General features: G+C 40.0%; 1 protein-coding gene across 1 annotated transcript in view; it reads left to right on the top strand.

The window, feature by feature from the left end:
• MYH1 (myosin, heavy chain 1, skeletal muscle, adult) overlaps positions 1 to 16,380 on the top strand; it is a 32,418-nt gene extending 16,038 nt beyond the window's left edge. Inside the window, exons 23-40 of the mRNA XM_006863428.1 lie at positions 249 to 491; positions 587 to 763; positions 3,015 to 3,160; positions 3,251 to 3,341; positions 3,428 to 3,817; positions 5,572 to 5,698; positions 7,992 to 8,110; positions 8,251 to 8,447; positions 10,251 to 10,434; positions 10,895 to 11,060; positions 11,151 to 11,275; positions 11,653 to 11,961; positions 12,046 to 12,249; positions 12,816 to 12,941; positions 13,032 to 13,202; positions 13,463 to 13,567; positions 13,897 to 13,992; positions 16,127 to 16,380. Coding sequence (XP_006863490.1) covers positions 249 to 491; positions 587 to 763; positions 3,015 to 3,160; positions 3,251 to 3,341; positions 3,428 to 3,817; positions 5,572 to 5,698; positions 7,992 to 8,110; positions 8,251 to 8,447; positions 10,251 to 10,434; positions 10,895 to 11,060; positions 11,151 to 11,275; positions 11,653 to 11,961; positions 12,046 to 12,249; positions 12,816 to 12,941; positions 13,032 to 13,202; positions 13,463 to 13,567; positions 13,897 to 13,992; positions 16,127 to 16,279 — 3,129 coding nt within the window. The 3' untranslated portion in view covers positions 16,280 to 16,380. The remainder of the gene's footprint in view (positions 1 to 248; positions 492 to 586; positions 764 to 3,014; positions 3,161 to 3,250; positions 3,342 to 3,427; positions 3,818 to 5,571; positions 5,699 to 7,991; positions 8,111 to 8,250; positions 8,448 to 10,250; positions 10,435 to 10,894; positions 11,061 to 11,150; positions 11,276 to 11,652; positions 11,962 to 12,045; positions 12,250 to 12,815; positions 12,942 to 13,031; positions 13,203 to 13,462; positions 13,568 to 13,896; positions 13,993 to 16,126) is intronic.
• The last annotated feature ends 3,868 nt before the right edge of the window (positions 16,381 to 20,248 follow it).

The following is a 20,248-nucleotide window of genomic DNA, read 5'->3' as shown; positions in this document are numbered from 1 at the left end:
AGGCTGTAAATCTTTACAGGAGCAGAAAGCCTCATCTTTCTCCTGCGGAACAGCTGGTAGTTTTGAACTGCTGACCTTGTGGTTCACAGCCCAATTCATAACCACTACACTACCAGAGCTCCTTAACTTACAGTGGTAAAAAGCTAATAAATTAAACTGAGGCTTCAAAACATAATTTGGCCTCAAAATATTAATAAGATCGGAAAATGTCCAAATAACTAAAATCTACACTTATCATCCCTTCCCAGGAAGCTGATGCCTTGGCTGATGCAGAGGAACGATGTGATCAGCTGATCAAAACCAAAATCCAGCTCGAGGCCAAAATCAAAGAGGTGACAGAGAGAGCTGAGGATGAGGAGGAGATCAATGCTGAGCTGACGGCCAAGAAGAGGAAACTAGAGGATGAATGTTCAGAGCTCAAGAAAGACATAGACGACCTTGAGCTGACACTGGCCAAGGTTGAAAAGGAGAAGCATGCCACAGAGAACAAGGTCTGAGTCCTATTTGGCTGCACTGTGTAGAACTTCTTCTGCCATCCACCTAAGCAACTTTATAACAGAGATCATGTCTGTCTTAATTTTTCAAGGTGAAAAACCTCACAGAGGAGATGGCGGGCCTGGATGAGATCATCGCAAAGCTGACCAAGGAGAAGAAAGCCCTCCAAGAGGCCCACCAGCAGACCCTGGATGACCTGCAGGCAGAGGAGGACAAAGTGAACACCCTGACCAAAGCTAAAATCAAGCTGGAACAGCAAGTAGATGATGTAAGCCTAACATCATGTAAAAGTAATTTTCTATTTGGTCACAAATTAAATAAGCGTAAATTCTTATAACACAGTGAGTACTTATCAAGTGCCTCTAATGTTTAAGAAGTATAGAACATCATCCCTGCTTTGTAAAATGCAAACAAGAAATCAATATTCTATTGAGGAACAGACAATATGGGTATAAAAGAATTAAGGGAAAGAAAGGTTAGTGTGGTTCACCAAGGAATGCTTTACAAACAAAGTGGGTCATTTGCTGGGCTTAGAAGATGGATATACTATGGAAAGGTGAAGAGGATGAAGAATATTCTGAGCAGTTAGCACAGCACGAGTAAAGAAATAGTAATAATCACTGAGTTTTCAGTCACAGGAACAAAAGAGATTCCAAATAAGGAATGGGGAAGATCAATTGGGATTTAAAGACGATCTAATATTGACAATTTCTTTGATACCCAAATGAATAAAGTTTTGCTAAAGGTAATACAGAAACGGCTACAATCATACATTGACAGAGAACTTCCAGAGGCTCAAGCTGGATTCGAAAGTGGCCATGGAATGAGGGCTATCATTGCTGATGTCCAGTGGAACTTGGCTGAAAGCAGAGAATATCAGAAAGATGTTTACCTGTGCTTTATTGACTACACAAAGGCTTTCAATTGTGTGGATCATGACAAGCTATGGACAACACTGCGAAGTATGAGTATTCCAGAACACTTAATTGTGCTCATGAGAAATCTGTACCTGGACCAAGAGGCAGTTGTTCAAGCAGAACATGGGAACACTGAATGGCTTAAAATTAAGAAAGGTGTGCAACAAGGTTGTATTCTTTCACCATACTTATTCAACCTGTATGCTGAGCAAATAATCTGAAAAGCTGGGGTCTATGAAGAAAAACGTAGCATCAGGATTGGAGGAAGACTCATTAACAACTGCGATATGCAGATGATACAACCTTCCTTGCTGAAAGTGAAGATGACTTAAAACACTTGCTGATGAAGATCAAAGAGCACAGCCTTCGGTATGGATTACATCTCAATGTAAAGAAAACAAAAATCCTCACCACGGTACCAATAAAAAACGGAGAAAAGATTGAAGTTGTCAAGGACTTCATTCTTCTTGGATCAACTATTAACACTCATGGAAGCAGCAGTCAAGAAATCAAATGAGGTATTGCATTAAGCAAATCTGCTGCACAAGACCTTTTTCAAGTGTTGAAGAGCAAAGATGTCAGCTTGAGGACTAAGGTGTGCCTGACCCAAGCCATGGTATTTTCAATAACCTTATATGCATGAGTCCTGGTGTGGCGCTGTGGGTTAATGCTCCAGACTACAAAGCCGTTTGAACTGCAAGGTTGGCGATTCAAGCTCACTAGTCACTCCTCAGAAACCCTGTATACAGTTGCTATGGATTGGATCCAACTTGACAGCACTTAACAACAACAACAACAACAAATATGCATGCAAAAGCTGGACAGTGAATAAGGAAGACCATAGAAGAATTGATGCCTTTGAGTTATGGTGTTGGAGGAGAATATTAAAAGTACCATGGGCTGCCAAAAGAACCAATAGATCCGTTTTGGAAGAAGAGCAGCCAGAGTGTTCCTTGGAGGCCAAGATGGCCAAACTTTGTCTCTCATACTTTGAACATATTATCAGTCTAAAGAACATAGCACCAGTCACTAGAGAAGGATATCATGTTTGGTAAAGTGTTCAGAGAAAAAGAGGAAGACTCCCAATGAGATGGACTGGCCAAGTGGCAGCATTGATGGACTCAAGGGTGGCAACAGTAGTGAGGTTGACCCAGGATCAGGCAGTGTTTTGTTCTGCTGTGTATAAATAAGGTTGCTATGGGTCGGTACTGACTTGATGGCACCTAACAACAGCAACAACAAATATTAAATAAGGAACCCACTGTAACTGTCTGAGTAAAAAAGAATGAATAGGTTTTGCTTTGCAAATATTCCATGGTCTTCATGTAAGTGGATCACTGGTTGCCATTGATTCCAATGGGGAAAAATACAGGTGTCACGTCTTGGAGGTAGTTTATTATATAATGACACTCACTTTGCCTTTCAAATGATAAATATTTGGTAATTAGCAATAAGAACAGTATAGATGACACAAATCTGCCCAATTCAAACAAATTTTTAAAAATAATTTGGTGATTTGACAGAAGTGAAAAAGAAGGCTACAATGCTTAAAATTTCAGTTTGGGCTGTAAGGACTGGTATTCATGGACTATTCATATTTAGCTTGAAGGGTCATTGGAACAAGAAAAGAAAATCCGAATGGACCTAGAAAGAGCAAAGAGGAAACTAGAGGGTGACCTAAAATTGGCCCAAGAGTCTACAATGGATGTAGAAAATGACAAACAGCAACTTGATGAGAAGCTTAAAAAGTAAGCAGTAAAGACAAAAGGTTTGGAGGGTGGGAGTGGGTAATTATCTATGAATCTTTCTGTAACTGATATGAAATATTTCTCTAACAGGAAAGAGTTTGAAATGAGCCATTTGCAAAGCAAGATTGAAGACGAGCAGGCCCTTGGTATGCAACTGCAGAAGAAAATCAAGGAGTTGCAAGTAAGTACATGATTTTCACCAGATTAGCTCAAAAAGGCACAGTTTTGACATACAGAAGCTGACTGTGTGCTTTTCACCATTTTCAGGCCCGCATGGAGGAACTGGAGGAGGAAATCGAGGCAGAACGGGCTTCCCGAGCCAAGGCTGAGAAGCAGCGCTCTGACCTTTCTCGGGAACTGGAGGAGATCAGCGAGCGTCTGGAAGAAGCTGGTGGAGCGACTTCAGCCCAGATTGAGATGAACAAGAAGAGGGAGGCTGAGTTCCAGAAAATGCGCAGGGACCTGGAGGAGGCCACCCTGCAGCATGAGGCCACGGCGGCTACCCTGAGAAAGAAGCATGCAGACAGTGTGGCTGAGCTCGGGGAGCAGATTGACAACCTGCAGCGGGTCAAACAGAAACTGGAGAAGGAGAAGAGCGAAATGAAGATGGAGATTGATGATCTTGCCAGTAACATGGACACTGTCTCCAAAGCCAAGGTACCGCCATGATTTCAGCCTGAGAGATTTCTGTGACACGGGTGTGAATTAAACGTTGAAGAATCATTAATAACTGACAGTGGTAGGGTATGGCAAGGCAAAACAGGAAGCTGGGGGATGTTAGGAGTAATTTGGGTCTGGCAGGGGTGAAGTGCATACTCTTTATTTAAAATGAACCATTTAAGAGTTGCCATTGAATTGATTTTGCCGCATGGAGACCCCATGTGTGTCAGAGCAGAAGTATACTGCACAGGATTTCCAATGACTGCTTTTTCAGAAGTACATCCCCAGTAGGCGTTTCTTCTGTAGTGCCTCTGGGTAGACTCAAACCACTAGTCTTTCAGCTAGCCACTGAGTGCTTACTTATTGTAAGACCCAGGGATTCCAAATAAAAACTTAAGCTGTTTCAAATAAAAAGTGCAATTCAGTCATACATTTAGAGATTTAAAAAATCTTTTTATTGTGAACTGGTTGAAGTTTTTCATTCAACAATTCATACATGTTTTGCTTCATGCTATTGGCTATAATTCTCACAAGCATAAGAGACAAGGAAGGTCATTATATAAGATTGAAGGGTCAATTGAATAAGAAGATACAGTCATAATAACTGTCTATGCAGACAATGAAAGAACCTCAAAATACATAAGTCAAACTCTAAGAGAATTGAAGAAAGAAGTAGACAAGTCCATAGTAATGGTAGGAGACTTTAGTACACCACTTTCAATGAAGGACAAAACTAGAAAGAAACTCAACACAGAAAAAAGGGAATCAAAAAACATATTCAGCCAACTTGACCTCAAACATATACAGAACACTCCATCCAACAACAGGACATTGTACATTCTTTTCCAGCACATATGAAATGTTCTCCAAAAGAGTCCATATGGTATGCCACAAAGGAAGTATCAATAAATTTTAAAACATTGAAATACTACAAAGCATCTTCTCAGATTACAATGCAATAAAATTAGAAATCAACAGTAGAACGATCAAGGGGGAAAAATCAAATACATGGAAATTGAATAAACACCCTGTCTGAAAACTACTGGGTAATAAAAGAATTTAAACAATTTTTTAAATCAAATGAAAATGAAAACACAACATATCAAAGCAGCAGAAGCAGTGCTAAGAGGCAAGCTTATAGCAATAAACATACAAATTAAAAAAGAAGACAGAACCCAAATTAGTCCTTTTACCCAACATCTCCAATAAATATTAAAAGAGCAGAAAAATAAGCCTATAATCACTGGAAGAAAAGAAATAATAAAGATGACAACAGAAATGAATGGAACCCAAACCAGAAAAACAACAGGAAAAATCAACAAGACTAGAAGTTGGTTGTTTGAAAAGATCAATAAAATCAAGAAACCAGGGGCAAATCTAACAAAAGAAAAAAGGAGACGATGCAAAGAACACGATTTTGAATTTTTAAAAACACCTTGACTTGATTACGCTTGTTTTTTCCTTTAGTACAATTACATGATTTTCTTCTTTAAAAAAAAAAAATCTCAAGAGCTTAGCCAGGTGTGACTATGTTTATATCACAGGTAAGACAATTTCACAAAGACAGCAGATTCACAGAGCAGTGTGGTAGCACTGTGTTCGTGATTCTTTCCATCATGTGAGGTCTCTTGTTTTTGTTTGATAAGATAGTTGATTCTCAGAATAAATGGGTACTGGAACTCCTAAGAAGTGCTCAGATTATATGATCTAAATACTTGCTTGAGATGTATTCTACCACTGTTTGAATGTAGGGAAACCTTGAAAAGATGTGCCGCACCCTAGAAGATCAATTGAGCGAACTTAAGACAAAGGAGGAAGAGCAGCAGCGGCTGATCAATGACTTGACAGCTCAGAGAGGTCGCTTACAGACTGAGTCAGGTAGGCCATCTACTACTAGCATTGACCTTGAAGGACACATTTACTTGGGAAGTTCAAGTTGCTGAAAAACTGTATTGGGTTTCTTGAGACCTTACTTACTTAACTTCTCTGTACCTGGTACAGGAACACATTATTGTTCCTGGTATGTACCTGGTAATAGGAACACATTATTGGCCAATGTCATGGGCTGTTTTGTTTTTGTTTTTTAAGGAAATCTAGATCCTTTGGAGTCCTGGTTTGGTGCTCTGGGTTAATGCGCTGGACTGCCAAACCAGTCTGAACTGCAATGTCAGCATTTCAAGTTTACCAGCTGCTCCTCAGAAACCCTATCCAGGGTCACTATGGGTTGGAACTGACTCGGTGCACTTAACAACAACAAGACCTTTTGGGGAGCATAGTGGCTCTGTAGAATAAGCACTAGACTGCTAACCACAAAGTTGGCAGTTCACATCCCCCAGCTGCTCCTTGGATCAGGGTCACTATGAATGGGAACTGATGCTACAGCATTTAACAACAAAAGCAACGTTTCACTTAGGGAGATGACTTAGATAGAAAGTTGGATGAGTTCATAGAGAAAGGAGTAAAACCAAAGATTCTCCAATTTGGGTAATCACAAATCCACAACCCTCACTTGAAGTCCCCCAGGCTGAGTCTGATCATGATTTATTGTGACCTTACTTAACTGTGTTCTTGTTAAGTGCTGTTGAGTCGGTTCTGACTCATCGCGACCCTGTATAGGGTTTCCAAGGAGTGGTTAGTAGCTTTGAACCACAAACATTGTGGTTAGCAAGCCAGTGCTGATCCTATACATCTCACCAGGATTCCAAGTGAAAGGTAACAAGATTGAAATGGTTGTAGAAGGTCATTTGGGCTACTAAAATAATAGGTGGATTAAAGAGTTAGAAGACCACTCAACTCTTTCATAATCATTGAAATGTTGTTCTTTTTAGAACAATGCTCAAAGTAAAGCTGGTGTTGTTGTTATTCAGATGACTACTTCACTTTATGAGACAAAAGACCTGTATTCTCAAGGAGTCAAAATGCTCCTGTAGTTTCTCTTCCTCAGTATATGGCTATTCCTAAACTCAGTAGCCATATATTGAGGAAGAGAAACTACAGGAGCATTTTGACCTTGAGAAGACAGTTTTTCTGTCTCATGAAGTGAAGTAATCATCAGTAGCAGTCCTGGTGTGGCGCTGTGGACTAATACGTCGGACTGCAAAGTCGTTTGAACTGCAAGGTCAGTGGTTCAAGCTCACCAGCTGCTCCTTGGAAAACCTATACAGGGTCGCTATGGGTAGGCACTTAACAACAACAACAACAAATTCAGTAGGAGCCCTGGTCGCATAGTGGGTTATGCATTGGGCTGCTAATCACAAGGTTAGCAGTTTGAATTCACCAGCTGCTCCATGGGAGAAAGATGAAGCTTTCTGCTCCTATAAAGCTGTTGTTGTTGTTATGTACCATGGAGTTGGTTCCGACTAATACTGACCCTATACACAAACTTGGAAATCCTATATAGGGCAGCTATGAGTCAGAACAGACTCGGCATACAACAACAGCAGTAAGTAACTCAGCAACATGAAAAATGAGAAAGCTTTAACTTTTATTATGTGTCAGAGAGAAAATACTTCCAGGCAACTAGTTCGAAAATGATGCTGAAAGGTTTTTTTCCTCTATTCTTACTTATATCATCTATTATATTTTCTGAATTATGGTGCTTATAGAACTGAAAAAAAAAAACACTTAAATGCCATTTTGCTTAGGAACTGATCAGTGAGTGAATCATAAACCAATTCATTTCAAGAGTAAGAGGATATGTGATCATTAATATACAAATGTTTCCAGGGTTTTCTTTTGAATGTCACTAATAGTTACAGACGCAATTGCTCCAAGTCTTCTATTTCCCAGAGAATAAATTCTTTGTTTCAGTTACTTTTCAGTGGAAGGGAAACTAGTGTGACACTATTGCCGTAGGCAAAAAGTATTTTAATGGTTTGTTTTACATACCTTTATGTATGCTTCTTGATCAATTTGTATTGTAGTCAAATAAGCTTACATCGCTCCTGCATTTTTTGTGTTGTTCATAAGCATGTAATCTGCCTCAAAGTTCTCCATATATCACGTTTTTACATAGATTTGTTTATCTGGATTGAACTGGATGTTAGTGGCTTCTTGGCAATTCACAGTCTCCATCGTGTTTTGGATTTGTTCCCTTTTTCTGCTCCAGTTTTCAGTTTCAACCTTTAATTTCCAAAGTAACAGTGTACTTTCTGGATCTTGGTCTTTCCAGGTGAATATTCACGCCAGTTAGATGAAAAGGATTCGCTAGTTTCTCAGCTCTCAAGGGGCAAACAGGCATTCACACAACAGATTGAGGAACTAAAAAGGCAGCTTGAAGAGGAGATAAAGGTAAAACCTACTTATTGTCGTTGCCAGCATCGTTGTTTTTGTGGTTACTGGTTCTCTGGTTTCTGGTGGTCTATAAGGAATTTGGAGCCATATACCACTTTAACAATGCAAAAGTAAGTCATCAAGCTTTATATTTTCAGGCCAAGAGTGCTCTGGCCCACGCCCTGCAGTCCTCCCGCCATGACTGTGACTTGCTGCGGGAACAATATGAGGAGGAGCAGGAAGCCAAGGCTGAGTTGCAGAGGGCAATGTCTAAGGCCAACAGTGAGGTTGCCCAGTGGAGGACCAAATATGAGACAGATGCCATCCAGCGCACGGAGGAGCTGGAGGAGGCCAAGTATGTTCTAGACTTGGTTAAAATGGGAATATCTCTGTTAACAACCACAGTATGTATGCTATAAGTACTATATGGTTAAATAGAGTCAGTGATCCCAAAACTAGGAGCAAAACATACATGAACATAAGGTAAGTAGGTAAGCAAGAAAAACAAATTCTCTCACTTGGTTTAGGGAAAGAAATTCTGGTAGAAGCTAGAACAAGGAAAAATGTAAAGAAAGAGGAAGCAGAATGATTGTGACAAGTAAAGAGAAGTTTTTACTTTATTCTATCTATGCAGATGCAGATACAATGAGAGCTCATTACATTCTTCTGTGCCTCTCATTCCTCTTAGCCACCAATGGAGTAAATGGTTCAAGTCAACAGGTAGTTGTTGTCATTAAGTGTTAAGTGCCTGCATAGGGTTTCTAAGGAGTGGCTGGTAGGTTTCAACTGCCTACCTTGTGGCTAGCAATCCAGTGCTTATCCTACAGCACCACAACAGGGCTCCAAGTCAATAGGTATGTACCCTAAACCGACCCATTGCTGTCCTGTCAGTTCTGGCCCCTGTAGGGCAGAGCTGAATTGCTGCTTCGTAGCTCCAAGACTTGATCTTTATGGAAAAATATCACCATATCTTTCTTCCACAGAGAAATGGGTGGATTCAAACTTCTGACTTTTTGGTTAGCAGGCAAACCCTTAGCCGCTACCATACTAGGGCTCCTTTGATAGATATATAGAAGAAAAATCATCAGGCTTTAAAGCATACCTCCTCCTTCGACATGTAAAAATATGGACATTTGAAGGGGGAAAAGTAATTGACTGCTAAAGACCAAAAAGTACAGGAAATTCTACAACATGAAAGAAAAAAAAAAATGTTAAGTTTGATGAAGGGCTGAATATTTCATCCAATTCGGAAGTTCAAGACTGAATTGCAATAAGAGGGAGAATCCAGAAAGCATGAGACCTGCTTCTGTTTAAACAACAGAAGGTTTAAGGAGATATCAATTATTTCTGAGAGTGACGTATAGGCATCTAGTTGGAAATATAATGTTTTGGGGTCATGCCTTACAAGACGTTCTAAGAAGCACTCTCAAAACAAAATGATACTAATTTGTGAAAGCTTCATCTTATTAGTGTGTTAATGAAAATCTGCCAAAGAGAACAGACACAATTGTTGTTAGGTGCTGTTGAGTTGGCTCCAACTCATAGCAATCCTATATATAACAGAATGAAACACTGCCCAGTCCTTTATCAGCCTCACAACCACTGCTGTGTTTGAGTCCTTTCTTGCAACTACTATGTCAAGCCATCTCGCTGAGGATCTTCCTCATTTTTTTTGAACCTCTACTTTACTAAGCATGATGTGCTTCTCCAGAGATACAATTAAACAGACAAGATCATGTCTATTTCATTTGAGTTTAATTTGTCAAACATTTGAGTCCATAATAAATATGATAGCTGAATAAACATGGCAGCTTAGAGAATATAAAAGTTAGTAAGATACAGACCTACTCACTGGGATCAAAATTGAATGGGAATACAGACATAAGTAACAGTCGTTCAAGGCAGATGTTAATAGTCTATAAAGAGGAGAAAAAAATCAGCTAACTTGGAGAGTAAAATGTTGCCTTGGGCTGGTCATAGATGATCTTAAAGTCAGACCATAAAGAATGGAAGACTGAAATTTGGATTGCTTTCAGTGTTTGGTGAGTAGGAGAATGGGAATTAATTAATACAGAACTGGACTTCAAGAAAACTCAATCAAGCTTGAAGGCAAAGAATTCATTTCTTTAATTTCTATTCTCCATATTTCACTCTTTAGGAAGAAACTGGCCCAGCGTCTGCAGGATGCTGAGGAGCACGTAGAAGCCGTGAATGCTAAATGCGCTTCCCTTGAAAAGACGAAGCAGCGGCTCCAGAATGAAGTGGAGGACCTCATGATTGATGTGGAGAGAACAAATGCCGCCTGTGCAGCCCTCGACAAAAAGCAGAGGAACTTTGACAAGGTATTCTGCATCAGTTTCTGTTTCAGCACTCAACATGGGATTAACTGTAGCCTACTATCTTCAGTGCTCTAGTAGTGTAGTGGTTACCGATCAGGCTGCGAACCTTAAGGCCAGCAGTTCGAAACTACCAGCCACTCCGTGGGAGAAAGATGAGGCGTTCTGCTCCCATAAAGATTAACAGCCTCGGGAACCCTGTACAGGGTCGCTATGGGTCGGAACTGACTTGACAGCATGTAACAACAACAACTATATTCAATGGGCCATATCTAAATCATTTGAGAGCTGTTCTCAGTTGCTTCTGCTCCATGGGAGGTCAGGAACTCCTGTGGCTGTCTACTTTTCTCATTCAAAATTAGTGTTCAGTCACAGATCAGCTCAACTCTAAGAGCTGTCTGCTTGGATGGCTTGCATTCCATCAAGTTTACTCCACTGCATTTCTTGGCCATTCCTTCTCCTATAGATCTTGGCAGAATGGAAACAGAAATATGAAGAAACTCATGCTGAACTTGAAGCTTCCCAAAAGGAGTCACGTTCACTTAGCACAGAGCTGTTCAAAATTAAGAATGCTTATGAGGAATCTTTAGACCACCTTGAAACCCTGAAGAGGGAAAATAAGAATTTGCAACGTGAGTACACCTCTCCTTTTCTATAACAAAAGAGTTGAAAGAGTGTTTCCCCTCTCTGAACAAATTTGTCTTGTTTTTGCTTACCAATAGAGGAGATTTCAGATCTCACTGAACAGATTGCAGAAGGCGGAAAACGTATTCATGAACTGGAAAAAATAAAGAAGCAAACTGAGCAAGAAAAGTCTGAACTCCAGGCTGCTTTAGAGGAGGCAGAGGTAGGCATTTTACTCAAAATTATGAGGAATTAGAGTCTACACATGCAAGGATTAGAGAATCAAAAGAAAAGAAAAAATATTTTCTAGTCTGTGTACTAATCATAAGGGTGGAAAATAAAGTATGCATACAACTAACATAACTATGCTTCAGGAAGTAGATTACACCAAGAAAGCAATGATGAGTAAGTTAAGAACATGTCTTCAAGTGAACAGTGTAGTTCAAGAAACAGAAGTAAAACTAACCGCAAGCCAATGTAAAATTTTCTATAACAACAGAATACATGTGTGCATGGCAGCACAAAACTAGGAATACTTTCTGTTTCTAGAACACGACATTTTCCATTCCCCTTCTAATGTCACCCCTAATTCTCACTAAGGCTTCTCTGGAGCATGAAGAAGGAAAGATACTGCGCATCCAACTTGAGTTGAACCAAGTCAAGTCTGAAATCGACAGGAAAATTGCAGAAAAAGATGAGGAAATTGACCAGCTGAAGAGAAACCACATTCGCATCGTGGAGTCGATGCAGAGCACGCTGGATGCTGAGATCAGGAGCAGAAATGATGCCATCAGGGTCAAGAAGAAGATGGAGGGAGACCTCAATGAGATGGAAATCCAGCTGAACCACTCCAACCGCATGGCTGCCGAGGCCCTGAGGAACTACAGGAACACCCAAGGCATCCTCAAGGTAATGGGTTCTAGACCTACTCTAGAATGTTGGGGTGAGTGCAGCTCTGAGAACGTGGTGGCTCAATGACTGTTCATTCCACAGGACACCCAGATCCACCTGGATGATGCTCTCCGAGGCCAAGAGGACCTGAAGGAGCAGCTGGCCATGGTTGAGCGCAGAGCCAACCTGCTACAGGCTGAGATTGAGGAGCTTCGGGCCACTCTGGAGCAGACGGAGAGGAGCAGGAAGATCGCAGAACAGGAGCTCCTGGATGCTAGTGAGCGTGTTCAGCTCCTGCACACCCAGGTGCATATAATAATGGAATCATAAAAAAATACAATGAAATGAAAATGAAATTCTTGCTCAACTCTTATACAAACAAACAACAATAACCAAAACCAGCTGATTCATGACGACTCCATGTGTACAGAATAGAAATGAACTCCCTGAGGTTTTCAAGGCTGTGACCTTGCAGACACAGATCACCAGGCCTTTCTTCTGATGTGCTTCTAGGTGGATTGAAAATACAAATCCTTTAGCTAGTCAAGCACTTTACCGACTGTGCCACTCAGGGACTTCTGCTCAAATCTTAGTGCTAGTTTAAAATTTATTCATAATGTTATATGGAGGAAAATGTTTAAAACTTTTAATTTCTGAGATTTATGATATATTGGATATATTGGATTATTTGTACTGTGACAGCCAGAATTGACTACTTTTTAAAGACATGTTATCTACTTAGTTCATTTATAGAACAAGGAGGGATACTAATTAAATAGTTGATTTAATTAGCTTGTGAGTTTATTAGAATACTGAGCATTCTAATTTTGCTTTTATGCACTTAATATTTTTTCAATTTTATATTTAACCAGAACACCAGTCTGATCAACACCAAGAAGAAGCTAGAGACAGACATTTCCCAGATCCAAGGAGAGATGGAGGACGTTGTACAGGAAGCCCGCAACGCAGAAGAGAAGGCCAAGAAGGCCATCACCGACGTGAGTGGACAGTGAACACGGTGGCGGCCCCATGTGATGTTGACGTGCCCTCTCAACCCCCTGAACCGATCTTCTTTTGTTGCTTTTCAGGCGGCCATGATGGCTGAGGAGCTGAAGAAGGAGCAGGACACCAGCGCCCACCTGGAGCGGATGAAGAAGAACCTGGAGCAGACGGTGAAGGACCTGCAGCATCGTCTGGATGAGGCTGAGCAGCTGGCCCTGAAGGGAGGCAAGAAGCAGATCCAGAAGCTGGAGGCCAGGGTGGGTCTCCTGATCTGCATACCTTTCCATCTGGTTCCTATCCAACAAATGATTTTGAATACTATTGTTGCTAATGATGTAGGGCGTACAGAGATAAACAGGAAATAGTCTGTCTTGCTCAAGAATTTATAATAAAGATTAGGACATCAAAAACTACACATAAAGCAGAGTAAATGAAGTATTATGAGTCATTTGAAGAAGCAAAAATTCACTTGAGTGACGAGATCACAGTGAACTCTTTGGAAACCCCTATCTTGCAGGTACGTGAACTTGAAGCAGAAGTTGAAAATGAACAGAAGCGTAACGTTGAGGCTGTCAAGGGTCTTCGTAAACATGAGAGAAGAGTGAAGGAGCTCACTTATCAGGTAAGGAAAACAGCCTTCCTGGCTTTTCACTCCGGTCTGCAAGGACTAAGGGGCTCTGGTGGTGCTATGGTGAAAGAGCTCGGCTGCTAACTGAAAGGTTGGTAGCTCAAATTTACCAGGTGCTCCCTGGGATACAGATGTGGTAGTTAGCTCCTGTTAAGATTTACAGCCTTGGAAACGCTATGGGGCAGTTCGACTCTGTTTTATAGGGTCTCTGTGAGTCCAAATGGGTCCGTGTTTGATCTGCAAGAGATCTACAACCAAAATGTACAATGAAATGTGATGATATTTGTGATTTCAAGGACCTCACTCTTTAAAATTTGTTTCAGACTGAGGAAGATCGCAAGAATGTTCTCAGGCTCCAGGACCTAGTGGACAAACTGCAAGCGAAGGTGAAAGCTTACAAGAGACAAGCTGAGGAAGCGGTGAGTTCAGAAGCAATGGGAGGTGTTTGGGCAACCTCTAGTTCTCAGATGCTTTCAGGGCAATTGAGTTAAGGGGAGGTCAGAAAGAATGGGTAAAACGAGGAAGGAAAAAGGGAAAATAGTAGATTGAAGTTCTGAAGAATGAAAAGAAACCAACCACTTTATAAGTTAAATTAAAAAATTCTGTAGAGAAGGGAAAAAACAAGTACAAAAGTTCTAAGTGGAAAATAGGATGTTTCAAGGAAGAGAAAGAAGTGCTATGTGGTTGCCCAGGAACAAGGGAAAGAACGGTAGAGATGGGGCTGGGGCGCTGCATAGGACAGGATAATGAGTCTGGATTTTACTGTAAGTGCAATGAGCTCTGGGAAGCCACAGGAGGGTTTAAGCTGAGTCAATCATGATCTCATTTACATTTTAAAAAATAGTCTTTGGAATACAGACTGTTGGAAACATAGGTAGATGCAGGAAGATGCATAAGGAGGCTTTTCAAGTTGTTTTCTGACTTGGATTAAAAGTAATAGTGAAGCAGTCAGAGAGAAGGGTACAGATTCAAGATATATTTTGGATGCAAGAATCACAAGACACACTAATAGGCTGATTTTGGGAGATTAAAGAAAGGAAATCAAGGCTAACTCATTGAGTTTATGGTTTGGGTAGCCAGGGGTGTGGTGTAACACTGACTACAAATGGAGGACTAAGGTAAAAACAGATTGCAATACAAGAAGGAAACAGGGATTCTGTTTTCAAGATATTGCCTTTGAAATATCATTATATAAACAAGTAAAGATGTCAGGTGGTGGTGGTTATGTGCTGTGGAGTCAGTTCCAACTCATAGTGACCCTGTACAGGGTTTCTGAGGCTATAAATCTTTATGAGAGCAGAAAGCCTCATCTTTCTCTCGTGGAACAACTGGTAGTTTTGAACTGCTGACCTTAAGATTCGCAGCCCCAATATTGTAACCATTACGCTGCCAGAGTTCCTTAAGATGTCAGGTAAGGTAGCTGAATATAAGAGTCTGGGGCTCAAACAGCTCAGTTTTGTTCAATCCACTAGGTTCTTGGCATTCTACCTTATCCTGTTTCTCCACCCTGTGATTCATCTGTAATAATACACACTATCAATCCATCTATCAGTCCTGGTGTAGTGCTGCAGGGCAATGTACTAGACTGTAAGGTGGGTTTGAACCACAAGGTCAGCAGTTCAAACCCACCAGCTGCTCCTTGGAAACCCTATACAGGGTTGCTATGAGTCAGAACCAACTCAATGACACTTCACAAATAACAAAGTATGGATATACATAGATACATATCACAAACTGTTCACTCTGTTCATTTGTGATTTCTCCCTTTCTCACTGGCTTCTAAAGTGTGAGATGAGAGAGACAGAGCATCCACAGAAGCACACACTTGAGTACACACACACATATGCACACACACACACACCTTGAACAAGTCATTTCACTTTTCTCTAGGTTCTTTCCTCTGCAACAGGAAAACATAAGCGTTTTCCCAAGCTATATTGTTTAGTGACTCAAGTTTTATGCGTGTTCTAAATCTGAATGCTACATTGTGGAGGATCTTAACGAGTCTTGTAAGAGAGACTGAAATAGGGCTGGCCTTCTCTGGTTCACTGCCATCCCTTCAATCATAGTCAGGACACCACTCAGACGATTTTAGGAAACAATGAACTCCTATTTTATTTCTTTTAACTGCATTAAGTGACAAAAATTTATACTCCAAGGACATTAATTTATATTCAAAGCTTTTAGAATTTAGTGTAATATAAATTGTGTACTGGTGTTTTTCAACAATCTGGTTCCATTCTTAGGGTTCTGGGGGTGATGGTGGGGAAACAAGGCTGAAAATGTAGCAGTATGTAACAGCAGCTCCATTGTTATACTTTCTTTTTAGAACATCTTGGAGAAAAATGCCACCTGTCCCTCCTTAGTCTTTAGTTCAGGAATCATGAAAGGAGTTCATATAAAAAATATCAAGAGCAATTATCTATGTTTCTTAAAAGATAACTAGAACGAATCATTTTTAAGTAAGAGAAAAAAAATTGAAGGTCCATTTCACCTAAGAATCTAGAAATTCTTAACCCTTTTCCTCATAAATGCATTTATTTCTGTTCTTAGGAGGAACAATCCAACGTCAACCTCGCCAAGTTCCGCAAGATCCAGCATGAGCTGGAGGAGGCCGAGGAACGGGCTGACATTGCTGAGTCCCAGGTCAACAAGCTGCGGGTGAAGAGCCGCGAGGTTCACACAAAAATCATAAGTGAAGAGTAACACGCCCAAATGCTTCAAGGTGACCAAAGAAATGCACAAAATGTGAAAATCTTTGTCACTCTGTTTTGTACTTAATTTTTGCAGATAAAAAATTTATCAGCAAAGAATTTATCTTTTTTTTTTTTCTATTGCATCAATGCATCATTTATATACCAAACAAAGCAAAACAAAACATATGGCTTACATCATGTGGCAGAGTGCTTAGTTACCAAGATGAAAGCATGACAGACAGCAGTCAGACCGGTCTAGTTAGGAAGTGCTATGGGCCGTACAGGGCCCTTTAAAATGCAAGGAAAACCTAGGAGGTACATACACTGTAGGCATACAGACATGAAGTATTTGGTAACCCTCACTAGGCAAAACATCAACTAGTTATCAAAAAGTGAATTTTTGTTAATGAAGTTATTGGTTTTCTTTATACATGATAGAAAACCCTTGATCCTAAGAGTAAGTAAAAATTAAATTAAAAACACTAGTTACACCCACTGTCACTGACTCAATTTTGACTCAGAGTGACCTTATATAGGATTTCTAAGACTATAAATCCTTATGGGAGTACAAGACCTCACCTTTCTCTCAAGGAGAGGCTGGTGGGTTTGAACCACTGACCTTGAGGTTAGCAGCCAGACACCTAATTAATTAATAGTGCCTTCAGGGTTCTTTCACTAGTTACTTACATGAAAGAAAGAAAAAAAAAAAAGAATTAACTACTGTTAACAATATTGGAGGAGTCCTGGTGTGGTGCTGTGGGTTGATGCGCTGGATTGCAAAGTCATTTGAACTGCAAGATTGGCGGTTCAAGCTCACCAGCCGCTCCTTGGAAACCCTATAAAGGGTCGCTATGGGTCAGGATAGACTCAATGGCACTTAACAACAACAACAACAACAACAATATTGGAAATGAAACCCTTTCTATAACTAGCTATCCTGAACCAGTTATCATCTACTCATTTTTGTATCAGAGTAGAGCTGTGCTCCACAGGGTTTTCAGTGGCTGATATGTCAGAAGTAGGTTGCCAGGTCTTTATTCCAAGGCCCTTCCAGGTAGACTCGATCATCCAACCTTTTAGTTAGTAGCTGAATGTGTTCATTCCATGCAGGAATCCCCACAATAACTACATGAACTATTAAACTTGAATTAAAATCCCTTGAGAAAGAAATGTGTTCTATAGGTTTTCCAGTCCTTTTTAAGTATGAATCTTTTAGCTCTTTGCCAACTACTGATATTTAGTTGTTTGTTTTATTGAGTCTCCTCCCTGCTTATCATGTTAGAATGGGAAAGAGGTGTGAAGACTGAGTATATTTTAAGTACTTGTTCTTCTATTTCATTGAAAACTTCTGTATTCTTTACAAAGCTTTTCCCCAGTACAACAGAAGCACCGTTAACATAAGAAAAAAGTCAGCTCCCAATTTTCACTATCTTACATTTAGATTTCTACATTGTGCCTGTCTATAGTCCTGATGTGGCGCTGTGGGTTAATCCACCAGACTGCAAAGCCGTTTGAACTGCAAAGTTGGTGGTTCAAGCTCACCAACTGTTCCTCGGAAACCCTATAGAGGGTCGCTATGGGTCTGAGTCAACTCAAAGGCACTTAACAGCAACAACAATAGTACCTTAGGGACACCTGGTATGGCTCTGCAGGATCAACATTGGACTGTGAATCATAAGTTCAGCAGTTTAAACCCACCAGTTGTTCCTCAGAAACCCTATACAGGGTCGCTATGGATTGGAACTGACTCGATGGCACTGAGCAAGCAAGCATAGTACCATGGCAACTATTTTCATCATTATTCTAACCAGCATGACTATCACTTTGTTGCTAAGTTCTGTCTACTCAGCTCTTACTCATAGCGACCCTATTTAGGATTTCCGAGGAGTGACTGGTGGGTTTGAACCTCTAACCTTGCAGTGAGCAGTCCAGTGCTTATCCTGTAGCGTCACAAGGTAGCATGTTGTCATTACTGTTGTTAAGTGCTGTCGAGTCAGCTCCAACTCATAGAGACCCTATGCACAACAGAATGAAGCACCGCTTGGTCCTGCACCATTCTCACAATTATTGTTATCTTTAAGCCCATTCTTACAACTACTGTGTCGATCCATCACATTGGGGTCTTCCTCTTTCATGCTGGGTAAATTAGAAGGTAGCATAGGCCTTCTGTTTATCTCATTTTTAATAAACAGGAAGCTAGTAAAATAACAAGTATCTTGTCTATCAGAAACAGAACAAAGGTCTTGTGGAACATCTCTATCTAAAGGAAAAGTACAAAATATTTTATTTTCTACCAATGTCCCTCATGAACATAGACACAAAAATTCTTAACAAAATCTTAGTTAATATAATCAAACAACATATTAAAAAAAATACATTGTGAACAAATAGGATTCATACCAGGTATACAAGGATGGTTCAATATTAGAAAAACAATCAAATAAATCTACCACAAAAATAAAACAAAGGAAAAGAACCACATAGTCATATTGACTGATACAGAAAAGGCATTTAACAAAACCCAACATTCCATCCTGATAAAGACACTCCAAAAATTGGATCAAAAGGGAAAAGCCTCAGCATAATTAAGGGCACATACACAAAACCACAGGGAGCACAGTGGCTCCACACAATAAGCACTGGATTTTGAACCACAAGGTCTGTGATTTGAGCCTGCCAGCTGCTCCCTGGGAGGAAGATGAAGCTTTCTGCTCCTGCGAAGATTTAAAGGCTCAGAAACCTCCTATGGGGTTGCTATGGGCAGGAACCGACTCAATGGCACTTAACAACAACACACAAAACCAACAACAAACATCATTCTCAATAGAGATAAACTGAAAGCATTCCCTTGCAAACAGGAACCCGACAAGGATGCCCTTTATCACCACTCCTATTCAGTATTGTGTTGGAAGTCTTAGCCAGAGCTATAAGACAAGGAAGGCAAATTAAAGGCATCCAAATTGACAAAGAAGAAGTAAAACTCTCTCTGTTTGCAAATGATATGATCATGTACATAGAAAATCCCAAACACTCCACAAGAAAATTCTTGGAACTGATTGACAGATTCAGCATAGAGGCAGGGTCCAAAATAAACATACAAAAATCAGCTAGTTTCCTATACACTAATGAAGAGAGCTCTGAAAAGGAAATCAGGAAAACAATAGCATTTACAACCCAAAAGATGAAAAGATGAAATATTCAGGAATAAATCTAACCAGAGAAACAAAAGACCTACACAAAGAAAAATACAAAACACTAATACATGAAACCAAAAGAGACTTACAAAAATGGAAGAATATACCATGCTCATGGATAGGAAGATAACGTTATGAAAATGTCAATACTACTTAAAATGATCTGTAGATACAATGCAATCCCAATTCAGAATCTAACATCATTCTTTAAAGACATGGAAAAACTGGTCACTAACTTTATATGGGAAGGAAAGAGACTCCAGATAAGCAAAGCATTACTAGAGAAGTATAACAAAGGAGGCAGCCTCTTACTTCCTAATCTCAATATCTACTACACAGACTACAACAAAACAGCCTGGCACGGATACAATGAAAGACACATAGATCAATGAAATATAATTGAAAACTCAGAAGTAAATTCATCCACCTATGGTCAACTGATTTTTGGCAAAGGGCCAAAACACATTAAATGGTGCCAGCAGAACTGGTAATCCATTTGTAGAAGAGTGAAACAAGACCCATATCTCCCACACTATACAAAATGAACTCATACTGGATTAAAGACCTAAATGTAAAACCTAAAACTATAAAGATCATCAATAAAAAATTAGGGAAAAACATAGGGGCTTTGATAAATGGCAAAGATATACTATCAAATATTACTGAAAATATACAAACATCAGAAGACAAATTAGATAAGTAGGACCTTCTAAAAAGTAAACACTTATGTGCATCAAAAGATTTCAACAAAAGAGTAAAGGGAGACCCCACAGACTGGGGAAAAA

The sequence above is a fragment of the Chrysochloris asiatica genome, unplaced genomic scaffold (genome assembly GCF_000296735.1).
Source record: "Chrysochloris asiatica unplaced genomic scaffold, ChrAsi1.0 scaffold00054, whole genome shotgun sequence".
Taxonomy (NCBI): Eukaryota; Metazoa; Chordata; class Mammalia; order Afrosoricida; family Chrysochloridae; genus Chrysochloris; species Chrysochloris asiatica.
The sequence above is the reverse complement of the archived record's forward strand: the minus strand, read 5'-3'. Positions and strand labels throughout refer to the sequence as shown.